The sequence below is a fragment of the Elephantulus edwardii genome, unplaced genomic scaffold (assembly GCF_000299155.1).
Source record: "Elephantulus edwardii isolate Elephantulus edwardi_28Jun2011 unplaced genomic scaffold, EleEdw1.0 scaffold00029, whole genome shotgun sequence".
Classification (NCBI taxonomy): Eukaryota; Metazoa; Chordata; class Mammalia; order Macroscelidea; family Macroscelididae; genus Elephantulus; species Elephantulus edwardii.
Window position 1 is genome coordinate 15016317 of NW_006399779.1, and position 23183 is coordinate 15039499.

At 42.9% G+C, this 23183-nt stretch overlaps 1 protein-coding gene across 1 annotated transcript in view; it reads left to right on the forward strand.

Moving 5' to 3' along the window:
• Positions 1-23183, forward strand: part of LDLRAD3 (low density lipoprotein receptor class A domain containing 3) — a 240456-nt gene that overhangs the window by 41648 nt on the left and 175625 nt on the right. Inside the window, exon 2 of the mRNA XM_006883760.1 lies at positions 13832-13957. Within this exon, the coding sequence (XP_006883822.1) occupies positions 13832-13957 (126 nt within the window). The remainder of the gene's footprint in view (positions 1-13831; positions 13958-23183) is intronic.

Genomic DNA, 23183 nt, shown 5'->3' on the forward strand with positions numbered 1-23183 from the left:
TTTTCTTTTTCTTTTAAATTTTATTATTTTCTCTGTGTGTGTACTGTCAAATTGGCTCTGACTGGTACAGGAGGAGATGGCCCCTCCTTCGCCGGCAGAGCATCTGGTGGATTCGAACCACATATCTCTGGGATCTTGTGTTTTCTTGATGGAATGAGTCACAGACATTTCCTGAGCTCCTCTTGCACTTTGGTCATTTCCCACATATTGATTGAGTGGAAACTATCTCATAATGATAACAATTCATAACAATTATGTGAAGAGATAGTACTGTGTAATAATAGTTTATTCTATACTTAATACAATATGATGATACATTTAATGGTTAAATACTAAATAATGGTAAGTCGGTTCAGACCTGCTGTTCAGAGGGTAGCTATGAGTAGCGGTTGACTCAATGACAGATCACGGGGACAATAGTGTGTAATGTATAGGACAGTACAAAAGCTAGTAAGTACAGTGTTAACTGTCATAATTAATTGTGCTCCAGAGAAAGTGCTAGGCAATTAATATCTTGCTGACTCATCAACAACCTGCACTATGCAGATGATACAACCTTGTTTGCTGAGAGTGAGCAGGGCTTTAAATGCTTACTGTAGATCAACATTACATCCTTTTGTATGGATTACATCTCAACAGAAAAAAAGGCAAAAATTCTCAGGACTAGGCAAATAGGCAGATAGATGGAGAAAAGACTGAAACTGTCAGTGATTTAATTCATCTTCCTTGTATCCACAGTCAGCACCCTTGATACCAGCCGTTGAAAAATCAAATACATATTGAATTGGGAATGTCAGGGACCTTGCCAAAGTGCTGAAGAGCAAGGATGTCAGTTTGAAGACTAAGGCACATCTGATCCAACCCATGGCCTTTTTAGTTACTTGCTATGTATTTGAAAGTTGCACAGTAAATAAAGATGGCAGAAGAAGAATTGATGCATTTGAGTTGTGGTCCTGGAGAAGAGAACTAAATATCCCATGGACTGCTAAGAGAACAAAAGAATATGTCTTTGAGAGGGGGTAGTTCAAGTACTTCTTAGAGGAAGAATAGTGAAACATCATTTCTCATAATTTGTCATGTTAGAGTCAATGTCACCTAACAATATTTCATTTAATCCCCTTAGCAACCTTGTGATGTAGATATAGTTAATATCTCCATCTGCTGACAAGAAAGTTGATAAAAGATTAAATATTTGACCAGATTATGCAAAGGCATTTGACTGTGTGGATCACAACAAACTGGCTGACTCTGAGAAGAAAGGGAATCCTAAAACACTTGATTGTGCTTATGCGAAACCTATACTTGGACCAGGAGGCAGTAATCATAACAGAGCAAGTAAACACTGCGTAGCTCAGGGTGTACACAAGGGATATGTCTTATCCGACATTCTATAATAGCTTTATATTCTATAGAATAGGGTTCAGAGCTATTGTACAGAGTCGCTATGAGTTGTCACAAGTGACTCGAAGGCACATACAACAAAAATAATAACAACAACAGTAAGTGGTGGACCTTAGATTTGAACCTAGGTAGGCTGACAGTTAATCCTTAGCTTTAATCCCTATAATGAGAACTCCAGTGATGTAGTCTTCAGGGATTGGCTTGGCTAATCCAAAGGTAGCACCTCTCTGGGGCTTTGAATCCGCCAGCTGCTCTGTGGGAGAAAGATGCGTGATCTCCGTTTAATTTACAGCCTCTCAGAGATCCACTAGAGGGTCAGCTCTGAGTTAGTTTTGACTCCATGACAGTAAGTTTTGAGTTTCAGTTTTGAATACCTTTAATAAACTGTTGGAAGGCAGATGCATACACAGCCCAGATTTGAACTGGCACCGAGCAGTGATTGTGAGGCCGGTACAGCTCTGAGCAGTGTTTCATTCTTGTCCATGAGGTCACTATACTCAGGACTGACTAATGGTGCCTAACAACCAGGACATATTGTATTGACCACATTTCTTTACAACCATCTGTTTATTGTCTTTACTTCTCTTTCTTATTGGCTAGAGGCTTCTTAATAGCAAAACTTGTTTAATCTCTTTGTAACCTCCCACCTGTTGCTGTGCTTTTGGTATAAAGAGAGTTTGTGAATTAATGCTTGTAGACCTGAGATAAAGTAATTTGTACGAGATCTGAGCAATTATTTGATGGAATTAGGACAGAAACCCATATGCTTCTGAACCTAAGCTGACCACTTAATACCGAGCCCATAAAACTCTGAATCTTGGCATAATGGGTGAGAGGTCTGGAAGGCGGATTTTTGGAGTTTTCCATTTTGGCAGATCTGTTTCAGCTGGGTGCATTCCTTGCCTATTCCAGTTGGTTTACGGCCTGTTGCTCTCACTACCCCTGGTTTGTCTCTGACATAGCCTCACCGTATGGCATTTTAGGAAGGACGGACATCATGTGGTACCTGATTAGTAAAAAGGCCACTTGAGTGGTCCTGCAGAGTTGATTTGTTTTGATGGAGAAGGGAAGAAATGCAGGGCTTTGTTGCTCAAGAAATAATAGATTTGTGAAGGCTTGAATTTGGGGAGTGGAATTGGCTCTTGGGGACGTCTGACATACGCTTTGGGATCACCATGAAGGGCTCCTTTTTCTTCCCACCTAGACTTTTTGGGGATCCACATGTATTGCTTTTCTAATGACTGTTCTTTTCCTGAGGCACTCTCCTCTCTTGACCCCAACCGTGAAGTAGTTTTTGACATTTAGAAGGAAGGAGCTTGACTTTTTAGAAAATGGGCTAGGGGACTGAAAATAGTAGCAATTTCAGATACATTACTCTTTGCGATGCCTTTTAGTTTTTAGTGGTGATCTTTTGTTTTAAATCCATCTATGGAGGGAGCTCTGATGGCCTAGTGGCAAGAAGCTGCGCTGTAATCCCAAAGGCGTGTGCTGGTTTGAATCCACCTGAAGCGATGCTGGCAAAGGAGGGGCAGTCGCCTTCTGTGCTGGTTGGATCCAATTTGACGGTACACAGGAGAAAAAAACCTAAATCTATCTATGGCTATGTGTAGGGATTCACATTTGGGTGTGTTGTGTATTGATTCAAATCCAGTGAATTTTATAATTCTAATTTTTCCTAATTTATGTTTGTGTGGAAGCTTATTCTCACATCTTGTGAGTGAGCATTTATTTCATAATATTATGAGAAATAACTTACTTATTGCTGTTGAGTTGACACCAACTCTCATGACTGACTCTCCAGCAGAGGCTATAAATTTGGAGGCTATAAATTACAAGGGAGAAGATGCTTGTTTTCCTCCCAGTGATCCACTGGTGGATTTGAACCACCTACCTTTGGATCGGCAGGGCAACTCTACCCTTCAGGCCACCAGAGTTTCCTTAGGAGAAGTATGGTTCTTAGTTTTTCAGTGCTGTATAATACTCCATTGTGTGAATGTACCTTTCTTTACCTGTCCGTATGTTACTGGGCACTTGAGTTATTTCCAACTTTTTGCTATTGTGAATAATGCTGTAGAAAACATAGGTGAGCGTTTATCTGTGTATAACCCTTATTTCTTTAAGATGTTTGGATTTCCTAAAACTACAAGTGTTGATTGTGGGTCCCAGTATAATGGCGACATTGATAATTTCTCCCTTAGGATAGAGCTAGTAATCTGAGTTTTTAACAGCTTGAGTGGGGAGTCAGGCTTATGTGACTAATTGCATGTTCTTTGTGAAACTGCCTTAAAATACAGAAAGTATAGGAGAAATAATAAGAAATGAGACAGTTGGTAGAAGGAGCAGCTGTTCGTTGTAGGGACTGAGGTAAACAGGAATGCGCAGGCTCAGAAAGTCACCTCAGAGGAGCACCTTCAGTTATAGGGAGACACTTCGAGTAAGCCTGATTAGTGTAACCCGGGAAACCACTTCCAGCAAAGACTGATGCCCTACCCTTGGTGCATGTGTAAGAGATAAAGAAGAGCCCCAATTTCCTTGACCACCTGGAATGTCCCCTGTGCCACAGAGGAATGAAAGACACGGATGTTGAAATGAAGACACTGGGGTGGATGGAGATGAATAGAATGCTGGCAGCAGTTAAGCACCCACATAGTCATGAGGGAATCTTGGGCTGATGTGAGCCTTTGTGCTTCCAGGAACATCATAACCTACCTATATATAGGAAAAGAATCTCCGTTTCCTTATCAGCAAACAAAGATATTAGCAGTATGCATCAGAGAGTTGGACAATGACTAGGGAGGATAGGAGGAGAATTGATACCTTTGAGCTGTGGTGCTTGAAAAGAATATTGAATGTACCATAGACTTCCAAGAAAACAAACAGATTCAGCCTGGAGAGGGTTAAACCGGGCTGCTCCTTGGAGGCAAGGATTCTGGGTCTTTGTCTGACATACTGTGGACATGTTGTAAGGAGGGACCAGTCCTTGGAGAGGGACATCATGCTTGGGAGGTTGGAGGGACAGTGCAGGAGGGGAAGACCCTCTATTAGGTGGATTGATTCAGTGACTGGGGTAATCGGAATGGGTGTGTCAGAGGCAGTGAGATTGGCACAGGATAGAGCAGAGTTTAGGGCTGTTTTACATAGGGTCGCTATGAGTCGCAAGTGACTCAATGGCACATAACAACAACAGCCACCCCAGTGAGTTGCTGGGGGGATTAAATGAGATCCTAAAATAGTAATTGCCTACTACTTTCTATGGCTCTTTGTGAGTTAATACTGTACTAGCTATTGCCATCTGTAATACAGTCAAATTAAAAGTAAGTGTCATCAAGTTAGAGCCAATTCACAGCTGACTTTCTGTTGGGTTCCTGAGATTGTAAGTTGCACAGACGGCCATTGCTCAGCTGCTGGTGAACTCAGACTTCCATTGAGAGGTGGCTTTTGAGTTAGCAAAGACCGCCTGTGGACTGTGCCACCAGAGGTCCCTGCCAGTTATTAAAATTTTGTATTAAACTATTAACGACAGCGCCGTATAGCATTTAGGGAGCTCTGGTGGCCTAGTGAATAAGAGGTTGTGCTGACAATTCAAAAGCAAGTGTTTCAAACCCTCCAGCTGCGCAGAAGGAGAAAGATGAGACGTCTCCTCCCATGCAAATTTACGGCCTCTTGAATACCCACCGGAGCATTAACAGTCAGTGCCAACTCGATGGCAGAAAACAACAACAACAAAAATATAGTATTTAATGTTGTATTTTATTATATAGTATTACTGCATAGTGTTCTCTCTCCTTATTACTGTTATCAGTTATACTATTATTGTCAGTTCATTTCTGCCCAGCAGTTGGCGCTAAATCAATAGGTGAGGAGTGGCCCGACTGTACAAGGGGCTCTGGAGATACACGTGCCTCATTCCAGGCTGTTTTTGTCCTAGGATATCTGGAGAAACATACCAGACTCTCAGACAAGCCGCAGTCTATGATCTAAAGGACACCAAGTGTGAAAAATGGATTGCCTTTGAACTTAACAGTTTCACTAGAAGGAGATACTGATGCAAATGGAAAATAATATTTGCATCCATGTATTTGCATTTGAGCTGCTAACACAAAAGCTGTGCCTCTCTGGCAATTGGAAAGGAGAGCCGTCTCCTCCCATGCGATTTACAGCCTCAGAAACTCAATGACGGTTCAACTAATCTGTAAGTCAGATCTGACTGGACAGCAGTGAGTGAATGAGTGAGTTTGCCTTAAGGAGCCTCGGTGGCACAGTTACATGGCACATTAGCATGTTGGACTGTTAACGGAAAGGTTAGCAATTCGAATCCACCAGCCACTCCATGGGAGAAGTATGGGCTGTCTCCTGTAAAGATTTGTAGCCTTGGAAAGCTGCTGGAGGGTCGCTGGGAGCAGTAGCCATACATCGAGGCAGGAGAATCTCCGCTCCGTTCCACTCACATTGCCGTCATGTGCCTGCGTGTCAGAGCTGACTTGTAGCTGACCCTCCAGTGGGTTTTCAGAGGCTGTAAATTGCACAGGAGGAGGTGGCCCCTCTTTCTTCCTTGGAACAACTGGCGGGCTCAAACCGCCTGCCTTTGAGTTGGCAGAACAACTCTTTACCCACTAGGCCACCAAAGCTCCCCAAAATTTCCTTTAGCCATTAAAAACGATGACATGGAAGAGTAGTTACTGATGTGTAAAGATAGAGGGGGGAAACATGGCAAGAGTAGGCTTGGAATTATAGGTCTTTTATGAGTGTATTTATGCAAAACTTTATACCCCTGTTCTGTTTATGAACACTGTCAGTTATTATTAAGTAAACCAATGTGCCAGGCACTTTCTGGGAATTGATGTCTATGACAACGAACTATAAAATACACCATTGCTACGTGTACGTGTAGTCCTCGATGTCCTCTGAGGGCTTGTTAGAAATGCAGAGTCCTGGGCCTCAGTCTCCATTTTCAGGAGATCCCTCAGGCTATCCAGCTGAATAGTGTAATATGACAAGGAGCCCTTGTGGTGCAGGGGTTAAGCCGTGACTGCTAACTCAGAGGTTGGTGGTTAGAACCCTTTGGGAGAGAGAGGAGACAGTCTGCTTCTGTAAAGACTTAAACGCCTTGGAAACGTTACTGGAGAGTTAGGGGGTGGGGTCTTCCTTCTCCTGCAGGGTCACTGTGAGCCCTGATCTGCTTGCTGGCAGGAGGCTTGGAGTTTGGGCTCTAGAAGCAAGTTTGTAAGAATGACCACGGTGGATTTCCCCAGGTGATGGCAATTTGGGGTAATGTTTTGCATTTGTCTGTTTGTATGTTTCTGTATGGGTTGAATTTTACACAGTGGGCTAGGTCTCCTGTAAGATGGTAATTTTGCAGCAGGCTCCTGCTTGGGATTCTCTGGGCCCCTTTGGACTCACAGTGACAGGACCCTGCCTGGAGGGAGCAGCTGTTTAACCACAGAGGTCTGGACAAGAGATCCTGGGTACTGCAGCCAAGCCTGGAGCGACCGCTTCGCCTAGGAAATAGAGCCAGTTCTCCAGTGAACACACAGGCTGCTGACAGTAGAACCTCTGGCCCAGCTCCTGTGTGTGATTGTTAACAGACGCAGGGTAGTACTAGTAGTGGTAGTAGTTGGACCACTTGTCAAGACTCATAGTGGTAACCGCATGTTTATCAGTGTATATCTATGCTCCGTCGGGGTTGTGGGGACCAGTGGCAGGAAGTTGATTGCCAGGTCTTTCTTTCGAGGCACTTCTGGATAGATGTGAACTTCTGACTTTTTCTGTTAGCAGCCATGCACGTTAACCATTTCCCCTGTTTGTCCTGGTAAAATAAAGAATCAGCAGTCCTTCCCACACTCCCTTTTATTTCTCTATCCATATTTTATTTTACTGTCTTTGGAATCCAGAGCCTTGGCAGCTGGGCTCTGAAGAGGGAAGACCCAGATGAAGAAGTAAACCTAACCTCCTGGGGAACCTGGTCCCCTCCTGCTGCCAGTGACAGCTGTCTGTCTGAAAAATTCACAGACCAAGTCCTGACAGTCAAGGATTCTAGTACCGTATGGGACACACTCCCCCCGCCAGCCTTCATCTCGGTGGTTGTAAGTCATGCAGAGCCTGCCTTCCACCTGCTCTCCAGGGCTTCTGGGTCCATGCTGGCTTCATCTCCTCTAGGTGGAAATGGGGAGATGATCAGACTGTGCAGGTCCTCTGGCCCCCACTCTGTGGGCCCTGCAGGCGGAGAGCAGTCACAGCTGCAGACAGTGCTGGCTTCTCAGTGTGGCCGCCAGACTTTGCTGGCTGCCTGTGATCAGCGGCAGCCTGTGGTCATCTTAGCAGGCAGCCTGTGGTGCAAATGTAAATCCTAACAGGACCAGGACGAGCTCCCTCAGTCATAAACAGGGACTGAGCATCGCCCGCAAGGCAGGAAGTTGCATTAATCATTCCCGAAGAGGGTGCAGGGCAAGGTCCTAATACCTGGTTAGTTGAACAGTAGCTAATTTGTTGTCATTCTCTCATTTCTAGACTCTTTTCTCTGGCATGTAACACTTAGACTTTACGAGCAGGACTGAGCCTCAGAGAAGCCAAAGGGGTAGTAGAGCGATGAATCAAGAGCAGAATTTGAGCCTTGACTTAGTTTATTAGCAATGGCAGGCTGTTTCACCTCTGGACGTCAGTTTACTTATCTATCAAATGGGGTTTTGTAAGGACCAAATGAGACCATATCTCTAAAGTACAAGGTTTGGCCGACCCTAAACATTCACTGTGCCAGTTCACCTGGTTGAAGGTCTTCCTTTCTTGTCAACCATCCACCTTTCCAAGAAATAGCCTCTCCTAGCAACGTGCCCAAAGTATGTAAGAGGAAGCTTTGGGCAAAGAAAATATTCAAATAGGAACTTAATTTACTATGTGCGTTTTTACTAAAAGTACAATAAAATATTACATAAATAAAAAAAAAAATCTAACAACCACCACCACCACTGCCACCTAAAAGTGTATACTCTCCTTGTCTCTTTTAGCTTCCCCCCCACCCCAGCTTGTCCCCCGTAGGTAACCACCTGCCTGTGTGTTCTTTGCACAAATTAGCCAACACGTCCTTATTTTCTTATGCCTTTTTTTTCTACTAGGAAGAGTACTTTGGGGAAAAAAAAAGAAAAGGAAAAAACCCCAACAATTTCGTATATCCTGGACACCATCCTGTCAGTTCATAAAGGCCTTCCATATGAGCACTGGTAACCTAGTGGTAAGAAGCTGTGCTGCAATCCTGAAGGCACACAGTTCGACTCCAAACTACCACCTGCTCTGTGGGAGAAGGATGGGCAGTCTCCTCTTATGTGATTAACTGCCTCTGAAAACTCACTGGAGGGTCGATTCTGACTCGATGGTACACAACAACATTGAGAAAATATTTTTCAGCCCCTTGATCAGTTTAAACACTCCGTAAGAAATTAGTGGCAATAATAGCAATCATAAATAGCATGTTACCAGAGTTTTGCAGGTAAGACAATCTGGCTTGCTGAAACTGAAGAAGACCTAATATATGTGCTGCAGAAGGTCAAGTTTTCAATATGGATTGAAGCTCAACATTAAGAAGACAAAGATTCTCACCACTGGGCGAATTGGCAGCATCACGAAAGATAGAGAAGATATTGTTGTTATTGACTGCCTTCGAGTCGAGTATGACCCATAGTGACCCTATGAACAAAAGGCTTAAAAGCCCCTTTACAATTATTGACATTTATCAAAATTCATAGATTTTCTGGAGGCATGTTATTTAGGAAGTAGATGCCACTTCTGCTTCCAAAACTGTCATAGTATGTCATTGCTGTTATGTGCCATTGAGTTGCCTGCGATGTATAGCAATTCTATGTATAGCAGCTCTGAACCCTTCCCTGTCCTGAGCCAGTCTCACTAATTCTGACACACCAACCCCCATTGCCCCATTTACTGTTTCAATCTATCTCATCCTGAATCTCCCTCTCCTGCGCTGTCCGTCCACCCTTCTGAGCATGGTGTCCTTCTGCAAGGACCAATCTCTCCTGGCCACATGCCCAAAGTAAGTGAGGTGGAGCATCAAAATCCTAGCCTCCAAGGAGAGACTTAGTTTCACCCATTGCAAGACAGACCTATTTGTTTTCTTGACAGTCCATGGTATGTTCAAGACTCTTCAGCACCACAACATCTATTCTTCTTCTGTCATCCTTAGTCATTGTCCAGCTCTCTAAAGCATAACACGTAATTGAGAAGACCATGGCCTGGATTAGGTGCACCTTTGTATCTAAACTGACTTTGTTGCTCTTCAGCACTCTGGAGAGTTCCATGACAGCAGATTTTCCCAATGAAGTTCGTCTTTTGATTTCTTGATCCTGGTGTTGAGAGTGTTGATTGTGGAGCTGAGCAAGCTGTAATTGTTAACAACCTCAATCTCTTCTCTATCTATTATGGTGCTGCCAATTGGCACAGTGGTGAGAATCTTTGTCTTCTTGATGATGAGTGTCAATCCATATTGAAGACTACAGTCCTTGACCTTTTGCAGCAACAGCTTCAGGTCTTCTTCAGTTTCAGCAAGCAAGGGTGTGTCATCTGCATATCATAGGTTATTAATGAAACTTCCTCCAATCTTGATGCCACAATCCTCCTCATAAAGCCCTGCTTCCTGAATGATTGTTCTGCATACAGATTGAAAAGGTATGGGGATAGGATGTATCCCTGATGCACTTGTTTCCTGATTTTGAACCATGCAGTGTTTCCTTGCTCCGTTAATAATTTCAGCTTGCCTGGCTCTGTAATCAACACTCTTGGCACGAGCAGGCAGAAAATCAAAAGATGAATTGCATTGAGGAAGTGCGCTTTCAAAGACCTTTCTAATGTGCTAAGACCTTTCTAATGTGTTAAAGAGCACTGATGTCTGTCTCGAAACTAAAGTGCACCTCATCCAGGCCAAGTTCTTCACAATTACTTGCTGTGAATCAGAGAGCTGGACAAGTGACTAAGGATGATAGAAGAAGAATTGATGCGTTTGAGTTGTGGTGCTGGAAAAGAGTATTGAACATCACATGAACAGCCAAGAGAACAAACAGGGAGGGAGTGAAGCTAAGTTTCTCCTTGGAGGCAAGGATTTTTGCAACTCCATCTCACAGATTTTGAGCATGTGATCAGAAGGGACCAGTTCTTTGGAGAAAGACAACATGCTTGTAAGGATGGAGGGTCAGCACATAAGAAGACCCCAGATGAGGGGATTGACACTGAGGAAATGGGGGTCGGTGTGTTGGAGTCAATGAGACTGGCTCAGGATAAAGCAGGGTTCAGGGCTATTGTGCAAAAGATTGTTGTGATTCACGGGTGACTTGAAGGCACATAGCAACAAAAGCTATGACATGAGCTTTTTATACTCAATCCTTACTGGAGTCCTGTGTTGTCTCTTATATAGAGATGAAAAAACTGAGACCCAACTATGTTTGAGCACCCATAAAAGTAAAGCTGGGATTTGAGCTCTTCTCCTGAATTTTGCTTTGAGATGAACACATCAGATGTACCAGGGTAAAACAAAACCATCAGGGTGTTTTCATCTCGGACACATCCCAGGCTTGCTAGTCCTGTTGATTGTGAATTGACTACCATCAGAGTTTGCTTCTTTCAGGTGATGGGAACACAGGTAATTTACTGCTGGTTTGTCCACAGTAATGGCCCTTCCTTCTTAGAAGCTGTGAGTTCTGCCTCTAGGATGAGACAAGAGGGATGCCAGATGGGGCTGGCTACTCTGCAGGGGATCTGATCTTGGCCTTGCAGTTGCAGACTAGAGCGTCTAGCCCCATTAATAGGGAAGCACATGGCTGTTTGCTTAGCAGGATAGTACATCAAGTCAGAGTTCCAGCAGTTTCTGTTAAAACGCTTTGTACAGCCAGAGCAGAAGAATTTCTTTGGTGCGGTGACCTGCCTTCTTTTACTGGGACAGAGAGGCTGTGAATGCTTGAAAGTGTGCTTTCTGGTTTCTGGGGGCCAGGGACTACATCCCTGAGCTCGATTGTGCAGCAGTGGGACCTCGGACACGTCACTTCACCTTTCAGAACACATCTCTGAAGGGGAGAAACAACAGCGCCTAATCCACCATGAGGCTTCTTAGCAGAAAAGCCTGGTGATGCTTTTCTGAAAAATCAACCATAGGAAATCCTGTGGAGCTGTGTTCTATCCTGATTCACCTGGACTGTCCATAAATAGAAGCCAGAAGAGCTCTAGTGGTGAAGTTCATAGCTAGTTGAAGGTCAACCAAAAGGGAGAACGACCCTCAATGAGCTGGACCAACGAGATGAGTGGATTTAGCAGTGCTCATTGGAGAGAGAGCTCAGGATCAGGTAGTGTTTCTGTCTGCTGTACACAGGACTGCTGTGAATCAGCGGCAGTTTGATGATAGCTACCACCAGTAAAAGACAGCACCTATCTTTAAAGTCAATGTGGCTATAATATCAGTATGTATGGGGTTGGGTTTTTTTTTTCTCCCATTCCCATCTTTTATCACTTAACAGTATGTCCTGGCAATCACACTCTATCAGTTCCTAGAGAATCGAAGCAGACTGAACATTTTTTACTTTGATAATGAGGAAAAAAAATGCTGTCCATGGATGAATTGAAAAACTTGGTAGACTTAGTGGTGAGGATAATCAACTGTGTAAGAGTTATCATTGATGATATTTGTATGGCTGGATTAAACTAGATTGTCTCAGGAAGCACTGAGCACACTGCCTAGTACGTTGTGGTGTTGTTGTTAGGTCCTGTCGAGTCAGTTATGACTCAAAGTGACCTATGAACAGCTGACCTGAACCCTGCCTTATCCTGTGCCATCCTCATCATTTCTTACACACTGGAGCCCACTGCTGAAGTCACCATGTCAATCCATCTCATTGGAGGTCTTCCTCTTCTTTGCTGACTCTCCATCTTCCTAAACGTGATGTCCTGTTCTAAGGAATAGCCTCTCCTAGCTACATGTCCGAAGTATGAAAGGTGAAGCTTCACCATCTTTGCTTCTACGGAGCACTCTGGCTGCATTTTTCCCAAGACACATAATTTTGTTCTCTCAGCAGTCCATTCAGTTCTCTTCTCCAGAACCATAGTTCAAAGGCATCAGTTCTTTTTGTCATCCTTATTCATTATCCTGCTCTCAGATGCATAGTAGGTGATTAAGAAGACCACAGCCTGAATCTGGTGCACCTTAGTCTTCAAACTGACATCATTGCTCCTCATTATTTTGGATAGGTCCCTGACAGCAGCCTTTGTCCAATGCAATATGTCTCCTGACTTCCTGACTGCTGATACCAAGGGTGTTGATGGGTAATCTAAGGAAGATGAAATCGTTGACAGCTTCCAGCCTTTCTCCATAGAGAAAGCGCTTTATAATGGAAGCTGCTATTACTTTGGGGCAGCGGTGGTTCAGGTTCAGAATTCTTGTCTTCAGTGAGCCAGAACTAGTTTTGATTCCCTGTGAAATCAGCACCAGTTTGTACATGGTGGTGATATATTCCTGGGATGCTGCACAGGTCTCCCTGGAGCTTCCAGACTAAGATAGAGTAGGAAGAACATCCCGGTGATCTCTTTCCAAAAGCCAGCTGAGGAAAGCCCTGTGGGTCACCGTGGTTCAGTTCATACCATCGTGGGGCTGAGACAGGACCTGGAGACATTTTGGCTCCATTGTACGCGCGGGAGTCATGGTTCAGGCGCCAATTTGGCAGCAGCTAACAGTACAGTGACTTTGACAGCCAGCGAACGAACGAGTTTTGTTTCCAATGAAAACACCGTGGATCACAGTGTTTTCAGTTCATAACTGATCCTGGGATGATTCAGGAGCAGATCCTGACAGCAGCTAATAGTACAGTTACTTTGACAGTCAGAGGATGGCTTACGTTTGGCTCTTTGGCCCCTTAAGGAGCAAGCCCCATCCATTATCCGTTTACACAGGCGCTCACCTCCTCACTCCTTCGCCTGGCAGGTTTTGATTGTGCTTCTCTGGGGAGCAGAGGCTGCGCTTCACCGCTTTGGAACTCTTAAAGCCAGGGGGATTACCTCCTTCCTAAAGAACAGTGGCAGTCAGCCTCCAGTTTGCCTAGGTATTTGGGTGGGTTGTGGTGGTAAGAAACCTAAGTGATTCCAAGTTAAGTAAGAAAGGACTCATTGCACTCTCTGCTTGTGGGGTTGGAGGTCTAGTGATATAATGTGTTATGTCCTGGGCTTCAAAGATCAGCTGTTCAAATCTCTCCCTGAGAGAAAGGTGAGGCAGTCTGCTCATTAATATTTATCACCTCATTGGAAACCCAATGGGAGGCCCCAAGAGCTTTAATTGACCCTATGGCAGTGTTATTTATTTACTGTTGTGCTTAGCTGGGCAGCCATGCTCTGGTCTGATCGACTTCATTCTCTCCTAATGCCTTACTGTTTGTCTAATTTTTCCCTTCCGCAGCCAAAGCAAAATCGAAATGCGGCCCAACATTCTTCCCCTGTGCGAGCGGCATCCACTGCATCATTGGCCGCTTCCGGTGCAACGGCTTTGAGGACTGTCCTGATGGCAGCGACGAGGAGAACTGCAGTAAGTGCGGGGGGTGGACACTCGGAACCTTCTCTTTCCACGCTGGTGTTTCTGATAGCCGTGGGCTTGCCACTCTGCGTCAATGTTTAATACTCACTGACCGTTTACTGGGAACTTCCTGGGGCCAGAGCGAGCTTATAATAAGCCACGCAAACGCAGCCATACAGTTATTAGCCCAATTGACAGGTAAGGAAACTCAAGTAGAGAGTGGTCAGTTACATTAACTCATCCAGCCTCCATGGCTAATAAGTAAATAGTAGAGTCAATTCTGGGCTCATTCAGACCTTCGTCTCCTTAGCTCTGTAAGCCAAGACTGCCATGTGCTTGCTTGCTTTTCTTCTGCATTTTTATTTTTAGGGCAGAAATATTTGAATTTATCTTGTACACACACTAAAAGGATATCAAAGTAAAGTCCTCATTGATTGAAACAACGTGCATTCTTTTTTTAAAAAAAAATATTTATTTATTTTTCTTGTTGTGTACCATTGAATCGGATCTGACTGGCACAGGAGGAGATTGCCCCTCCTTCTCCAGCAGAGCATCTGGTGGATTTAAACCATGTGCCTTCAGGATTGCAGTGCAGCTTCTTTGCCACTAGGCCACCAGAGCTCCTTTACCATGTGTGTTCTTTTGAGTGGCTTTATGTATCATACCATAGAGTCCCTGGGAGGGGTGTGTGTGTGTGTGAAAATGGGTGACACTCAACTGCTGACTGAAAGTTTGAAAGTTCAAACCAGTCAGAGATGGAAGGAAATTCTGTGATCAAATTCTATAAAATCAGTCCTTAAAGATTCTGTAGAGCATCGTTCTACTCTGACATGCTCCGGGTTACTCTGTGTTAAGAGTTAATTTGATGATAGGAAAGGACACAACCTGCGTACACACAGCTCTACGTCCATGTGTGCTCATTCAACCTTACCCTACCTCTTACCACTCTTGGTGGTTTTCTAACTACCTTCTGTCTGCATGCATATGCTGCTTTCCTTTCCAGCATCTCTGTGTTCAGAGTGACTGTGTGTACACCAACCTCAGGGACTGCCAAGTGTCCCTTCCTCGATTTTAAGTGTCCAGCTTGCCCAGCGAGCTGCTTTATGAATTGTTCCCTCCCATTACTATTTCTTCTTTCCCTTTTAAATGTTAGTATACTTGAGTCTATGTGACTGTAGTCAACTTTGCACAAATGTGTCCCATTTTCTGTGCTTACATATTTAAAACATCTTTTAATTATTATAACACAGACAAAGGAGACTTCCTTACTTTTGAGTTGGAACCAACTCATAGCTGACCCTCCATGGGATTTCTGCAACTGCCATCACAAGGGAAGAGAGGATCCAGCCTCTTTCCTCCAAGCTGTGGGTGGACATGAACCACTAGACAGATGTGACCTTTGAGTGAGCTCCACAACTCCCTACAAACTAAACCAAAAGAGTTCCCTAACAGTTGTGAAACAACCTCACATCTCATTGCCATCATGTCAGAACTGGTTCACACCTGACCCTTTGGTGAATTTCCGAGGCTGTAAATCACACAGGAGGTGATTATCTCTCCCTCGGAGCAACTGCTAGATTTGAACCCCCAGAGGAGCATGGCCTTTGAATGAACAGTGCAACTCCCTGCAGAATAAGCCACTTAGTTAGGTGTCACCTCTTTGGCCACAACTCACTGAGACCCTGTGAGCAGTAGATCCAATCCTTGTCCAGTCCTGTGCCATCCTCACAGTCTCTGAAATGCGCCAGCCCGTTGTTAGAGTCAGTGTCAATCAGCCTTCTTGAGGACCTTCCTCTCTTTCTCTGACCCCCCCACTTTTCCCAGCAAAATGTCTTTTTCCAGCAAGCACCCCTTCCTGACCAGCGTGTGTGAGGTGAAATTTCAACCATCCTTACCTCAGAGGGGCACCTTGGCTGCACTCCTTCCAAGATAGACTTGTTTGTGCTTTTGGCAATTCATGGGATATTTTTCCCCCTTTATATATTTTTTTTATTATTATTAATTTTAATAAAAATTTACAGAGACTTTATATTTCCATTCATTCATTGTTGCACTTTTCTCCCTGCCCACCCCTTCCCCGCAGTTCATGGGATATTCATTACTTTTCTCCAGCATCACAATTCAGTGGCGCTGATTCTTCTGTCTTCCTTATTAATTGTCCAACTTTGAGATGCATAGGAAGCCGTTGAAAATAGCCTGGCTTGGCATGGTCAGGCATACCTTAGTTTTTAAACTGACAAACATCATTGCTCCTTAGCACGTTGGAGAGGTCCTTGCTAAAGATTAGGCCACGAGAGCCAAATAATTAATGTAAAGAGCTTGTAAAATACAGAAACATATAAAGAACGAGACAGAATTACTGGTAATCTCATCACCTGGAACAAAACACTTAAGTCTTCAGGCTGTTTCATCCCTTTCTCAATACATATCCTTTCACTGCTGTGCCCGAGATGTCTCCTTCAGTGTGACCATTTTGGCTATGTCATTGATTATTTCCCCCCCAAAAGGTAAATTCTAATGCCTTTGGTGATTGTTTTGATAGATTGTTGCCCATCCTGTTTGGAGGAGGGCCATTGTCCTCTGTGTATATATATCTGCCCAGGGAGCAGTGATTGCTGTACCCTCCCAGCAGGCAGACAGAGTTTATAACTCTCCGGTGTCCCTTCTCCTGTGGCCTTATTTCATCCCCTGAGTCTCAGATGGCAGAAATATGGCATAGCTGCCCAATTGTTGTGTGGTTTAGCATGGTAGCGGAACCTCACCTTAGCTGGGAATTTGGGTGTATTTCACTAATAGGGAAGAGGCAAGAAGAGAGAAATGAGTCCAAGGTCAGGGAGCGTGGGCTGAGATTTGTGTGTCGTCCTCATGAAGCCAGAGTGGACTGTGCTGCATAATCTCCGGGCCAGGTGGTTCCCTTGCCTTTGATCTAAAAGAGCATGCTGATAACCTGCTTCCCAGGGCTGGTGTGATGATTAGATGAGATACTGCCAGTAAGGTGATTAGTATAATGGCTGGCACTGTGGAGATAATTTTTTTTTAAAACTCAGAATTGTGCATGATTAAGGCAAATACACATGCACTAGGACTCTTTTGGATTTGGATGTCTAAGTATATACTTCATTCATATTTCACTTAATCCTTTAAACAGTGTTTATCAACTTGAGTACAACCTCCTTTTGTCAATGAAGATCTTATCATTTTAAGTCTGTCTTGGTGTCATCCTTAGGGAGTTGCACTGCTAGTACAAAAATAGTGAAACACTGCCGATTATTCCCATCTCTGGTGATATGAATCTACAGATGGTTCTATAGTCTGCTGGGAAAAGATGAGCGGTCTCCTCCCTTTTGATTTTTTTGTTGTTAGGCGCTATTGAGTTGACTACGATTCAGCAACCCTATGAACAAATGACTCTGAACCCTAGATCCTAGCTTCTGAAAACTTGCTGGAGGGTCAGCTAAGAGTTGGGTCCACCTCAACAGCAAGGAATGGGAAATATGCCTGTATGTTGGGAGATGCCACTAAGTCCAACTCGTAACAACCCTACGAACAACAGATTTGAACCCCGTCCTAGCCTGTGCTGTCCTCATTGCTGCAGTCACGGTGACAATCCATCAGTTGGTTGCGGGTCTTCCTCTCTTTTGCTGACCTTCCATCTTTTCAGTATGATGTACCTCCTGTCCAAGGAATAGCCTCTCATAGGAGCGTGCCTGTAATAGGTGAATCAAAGCTTTGTCAACTTTGCCTCTAAGTAACATTTTGACCTTACTTTCTCCAAGATCTGTGGAATAGTTTGTACTCATCTCTAATACCACAGCTTTAAGGCATCAGTTCATGTTCTGTCACCCTTATTCATTGTCCAGCTCTCACATGCAAAGCAAATGATGGAAAAGTAAGGATTTGTGCTGCCAACATGAAGGCATGTGGTTCAAATCCACCGGCTTCTCTGTGGGAGAATTGTAGGAAATCTCCTGTATAATTTATTGCCTCTGAAAACCCACTGGAGGGTCAGGTGTAAGTTGGCTCTGACTAGATGGTACATAACAACATAGGGAGAAATGTATTTGTGTGTATGTATGCATATAGTTTTGCACACACTCCTTGAAGTCTGTGCCAGTGACAATGAAAAGTAAATGTGATGCGGTATAGGACATATATTCCAAAGGACTGTTCCATCTGAGGTGCTTCCTGCCATAATTAAAGACCCTGCCTGATTGTAATGTTTGGATATTAGTGTTTAACTGTGTACAATGAGTAAATTATCACTATTCCAAGTTTATGTCAGTGGACATTTAGCCAACATTTCTTTTTCATATGTACTTTTGAAAAGTCGTTATTCTCACTCATTATTCAGAAATCTGGCAAATAGAAGAATTGGGCGTTCTTTATTATCCCTTCCTTATAGAATTGCACTTTAGCATAATCAAATATTTGACTTGGAAAAGCCCTTTTCAAAGAATACCAGCCATTCAAAGAATGACAGAATTAGACTAATGCATTACGCCACCACAGCTCCTTCTAATGAAGATGTGAAGCTGGTCAAGGTGAGACTGCTACCGTCAATGCAAATGCCACTTCAGCATAAAGAAAGCAGAAATCCTCACACATGGGCCAAAAAGCAACATCATGATTAATGCAATAAACGATGGAAATTGTTCAAGAGTTTCATTTTTACTTTTACTATCTGTAGTCATCACCTGTGGAAGCAGCAGTTTAAAAACCACTTATGGAATTAGGCAACTCTGATGCAAGAAACATATTTAATTTTTCTTTATTTTATGTGTGTGTGTGTGTGTGTGTGTGTGTGTGTGTGTGTGCCGTCAAATCAGATCTGACTCGTACGGGAGGAGATTGGCCCTTTTTCTCCAGCAGAGCATCTGGTGGATTCGAACCACGTACCTCTGAGTTTGCAGTGCACCTTCTTGCCACTGCAAAAGACATATGTAAAAGGTTTAGAATAAGCAAGAAAAGTGAAAGTGTGACTTTGGGGACCAACATAGGCCTGGCCCACGCTGTGATACTTTCAGTTGCCCTATGTGCTAGTGAATGAAGAAGAGCCAACTATGAAAAAAGAATTGATACCTTAGAAATGTGTTGGTGGTGAAGAATATTGAATATACATGGGTTGCCAGAAGAAAGAACAGTGAAAATTAGTGTCTTGGAAGTACAGCCAAAGTGTTCCTTAGAAATGAGGATGATGGGACTTCATCTCACGTCCTCCAGATGTGTTATAAGAAGGAACCTGTCTGGGGAGAAAGGCATCATACTTGGTGAAATAGAGTCAATAGAATAGAAGACCCTCTCTGAAATGAATTGACTCAGTGAGTTTAACAGTGGATTCAGACATAGGCTTGGATGGAGCGGGAGTGGGTATTCTTCCTTTCTGCCCATATGATCACTGTGGATCAGAGCAGACTTAAGGGCACGTAACGGCATTTATAATGAAGATACGCATCTCAGCGATGATCTTCAGTGACAGGTAAAACCATTAGGTGAAAGATTAATGAGGAGCTTTTTAATGGATGGGCCAAGCTGACAACTTATGAAATCACCTATCAATCTTTTCAGAGTTGGTTTAGAATCAATACTTCACCATTTCAAGTACAATGTAGAAACCTTATCACTCAATAGAATTCCTTATGTTACAGATGTCCTGTGTATTACATCCTATGTGCCTTGCCACAGTTTTATAATTTTGGCTTTAAATTTTCAAATGATTTCCAAAGAATGGCTTGTTATAATTACTCATTTCTCGTGCCTTTCTTTCATTACTAATGCTCCAAGTCTCCTTTCTCTTCTGACTGAAGAACGTCCTAAACCAACTCTCTTAAAACAGGTGTGATTCTTAAAACAAATTCTCTTCCTTTTCTTTCATCTGAGAGTGTCTTTATTTCCCTTTCATTCCTGAAGGATATTGTTAATGCACATAGAATTTTGACAGTTCTTTACTTTCATCACTTTAAAAATGCCATGCTACTTCTTTCTGAGCTCTGTAACTTCCCATGAAATATCTACAGCCATTCAGATCATTTCCCATACGTAATGCAGCATTTTCACTGGCTGCTTTGAAGATATTGTTATTACCATTATTTGCCTTAGTTTTGAACAGTTAGATTATGGTATGTTTGAGTGTAGATATCTTTGAGTCTATACTGTTTAGTGTTGTCAGAGTTTCTTGAGTGTATAGTTTTTTTGTATTTTGCCACACTTAAAAATATTTCCAACCATTATTTCTTTGTATTTTTGAACATTGTTCCTTTGCTTCTAGGACTCTGATTACAGTGACTTTCACACCTTTTGTTACTGTCTATCAGGCCCTCAAAGATGGGTTTCTTTTTCATCAGTCTTTTTACATTTGTTGTTCAGATTGGCTATTTCTTTCTTCTATTTCGTTCTTCATCCCCCTCCCTTCTTTACAAAGCCAATTAGTTTTCTGTTCAACAAACTTAATAACTTCTGTTAATCTATTTTCAAATTTGCTTCCGTTTTTCTCGGTGACCTTCAGTCCTCTTCTGAACCTATCTATTGAAGTTCTTCTTTTATTTTCACATTTTTCAGTTCTGAAATTTCCTCTTGATTTTTCTTTAGATCTTGTTTCCTTTCTGAGACTTCTTTTTCCCCCTGTTTGTTTCTATTAGGTTAGTAGGTTCTATTAGTCTAAAGGTTATTTGTGTAATAGCTGTTTTGAAGTCTTTGCCTGTTATTTCTAACCCTCTGTCATCTTGGCCTTGGAGTTTCTTGATTTTCTTTCCTTATACAAATTGACATTTCCCTGGTTCTTTTTTTGCAGGTAGTTTTGAATACTTTTCTACACATTTTTAATATTGTGTGAGACTCTGAGTCTTGTTTAAATCCTACAAAGAATGCTTATATTTTTTGTTTAAACAGATGGGATGTCAGAATCCTGAAAGTTGGCTTTTTCTAGCCATTGCATTAGCCCCCGTTGGGGAGGCATGGCTCCAGCTACTTTAAATGTGAAAACATGGTCTTGGAAATAATCAACAGCTGTGGGACCAGTATAAGAGAACGCTGTCTACACTGTGAGAGATGATGGTAGAGGAGGACTGTGAAGACACTGTGAGAGATGGCTCTGGAGAGAGGGTAAAAAGACGGTAGCACTCTTGTAAAGAGAATGTGGCAAAGTGTAGCCAGAGGAACCTTGGAAATGGAGCCACAATTAAAGGTTTTACTTGCTGGATGATTGAAGGAAAAGCTGACTGGTAACTCTACTGACTGGTAAAAGTTTACTGAATGGTTAAGGAAACCAGAGGTGCATTAATGCTTCTGAACTGAACCTGAACTTTTATTAATTGAAGAAGTGTGCCTTGTTAATCTGGTTTGGGACTGCTGGATTAAACCTGGACCTGGATTGTGTGATACTCTTTTTCTCCCCCTACTTCCCAACCTATTTTCCTAATAAACTCCACAACTGTGAATAAAGTCTATGAATCAATTTTCAACCAAAAATGGACCCAGTGATTGGTAGAGAAAGATACAGGAGCATGTGGAGTGGCATGTCTGACTGTGTAGCTATTTGTGTGGTACCCATCCCACTGGTCAGTCCAGGAGCAGGCAGTGGTCTGTTCTGACATCATTTTCTAAGTCTTGTGGTATCTCCACTAGGATTAGAATCATATACACCTAGCTGAATTCAGTCCAGAAGTTCTAAAACAAGTTTATAGGATTTCTCTCTAAAGCTCTCTCTTCTCCTTAGTCTTTGGGGTATTTTTTTGCTTCTGTGGGACTCTGAAGATGACAGAAAAGGACCCCCAAATTGGTCGTCATTAGAATTTTGGTTGCTGTGCATTCCAGTATCTGAAAATAGCTACTGTCTGCACTGTGTCTAGGTTATAGTTGTGTGCAGTGGGAGAGACAGGTGGGTGTGATTAATTCATCTGACAGGGAATCAGAACTCCCATACCCCAGTCATAACGTGACAGAAGGCGAGTCAGATGTCATTTGTCTTCTGATGGGATGCAACAGGAATGCACACCACCAGCCCAAGTCTAGACAGTGCCTTTAAATCTGTCCATCAATTGACAGGAAATTCAGACAGCCAGATCCACAGTGTGGGGAAGTCAGTGCTCAGCTCATTTATTAGTACTTCTGAAAACAAAACAAAAAACAGAGAAAAGGGAAACCTTCAGACTGAAATTGACTAAGAGATGAATCAACCAGATGCACCACGTGGATTTTATCTGCATCTTCACAAACCAAACCAGTTAATAAAAATGTTCACAGTAATTAAAACAGTTCAGATAGTTGATAGTAAGACATTACTTTTCCCCTGTTTAAGCTGTATGTTGAGCAAGTCATCTGAGAAACAGGACTATATGAAGACACACACAGCTTCAGAATTGGGAGAAGGCATACTAACAACCTGTGATAAGCAGATAGGAACGCTTGTCTTGCAGGCAGAGAGGATGCCTTTAAGCACTTACTGATGAAAATTGCACACCCTTATAAACCAGAAAGCCTCATGAGAGAACAAAAAAAGAAAAAAACACAGAAAATAAAAATGAAAAACACAAAAAACCTGACAACTAGATCGATAAACAACCTCATGATAAACAGAAAATATTGAAGTTGTCAAGGTCTTCTTGTTTCTTGGATCCCCAGTTGATAACCTGTGGAAACAGAATCAAGAAATAAAATGCTGTGTAGTGTTGGGCAAATGTACTGCAAAAAGCCTTCTTAAAATATTAAAAATCAAAGATGTGACTGTGAGCACCAAGGCGATCCTGACTCAAAACATAGTATTTTTTTTTTTTTTAGTATGAGGTCTGGTAGCTTATTGGTAAGGAGCTGCTCTGCCAACTCAAAGGCATTTGGTTCGAATTTCCTGGCTCCTTGCAGGAGAAAGATGGGTAGTCTCCTGCCATGCACGTCACTCTTTCTGAAAACCGGTTGGAGGGTCAGCTGTGAGTCAGTTTCAGCTGGACAGTATATTAAAACAACAGCGGGTGCGTGGGAATGTTGGACAGTGAATAAAGAAGACTGAAGAATTGATGTCTTTGAAGTATGAGGTTGATGAAGAACAGTAAATACCTTCTGAAGTGCCAAAAGAAGAAATAAATTTGTCTTGAATGGAGTAGAGCCAGCGTGTGCCTTAGAACGGAAGATGATGAGGCTTCACCCCAAGTTCTTTGCCTATATTGTTGAGAAGGACCAATTCCTGGATATTGTGCTTGGAAAAGTAGAGGGTGAGCAAAAAAGAGGACCCTCAATCGGATGGATGGAC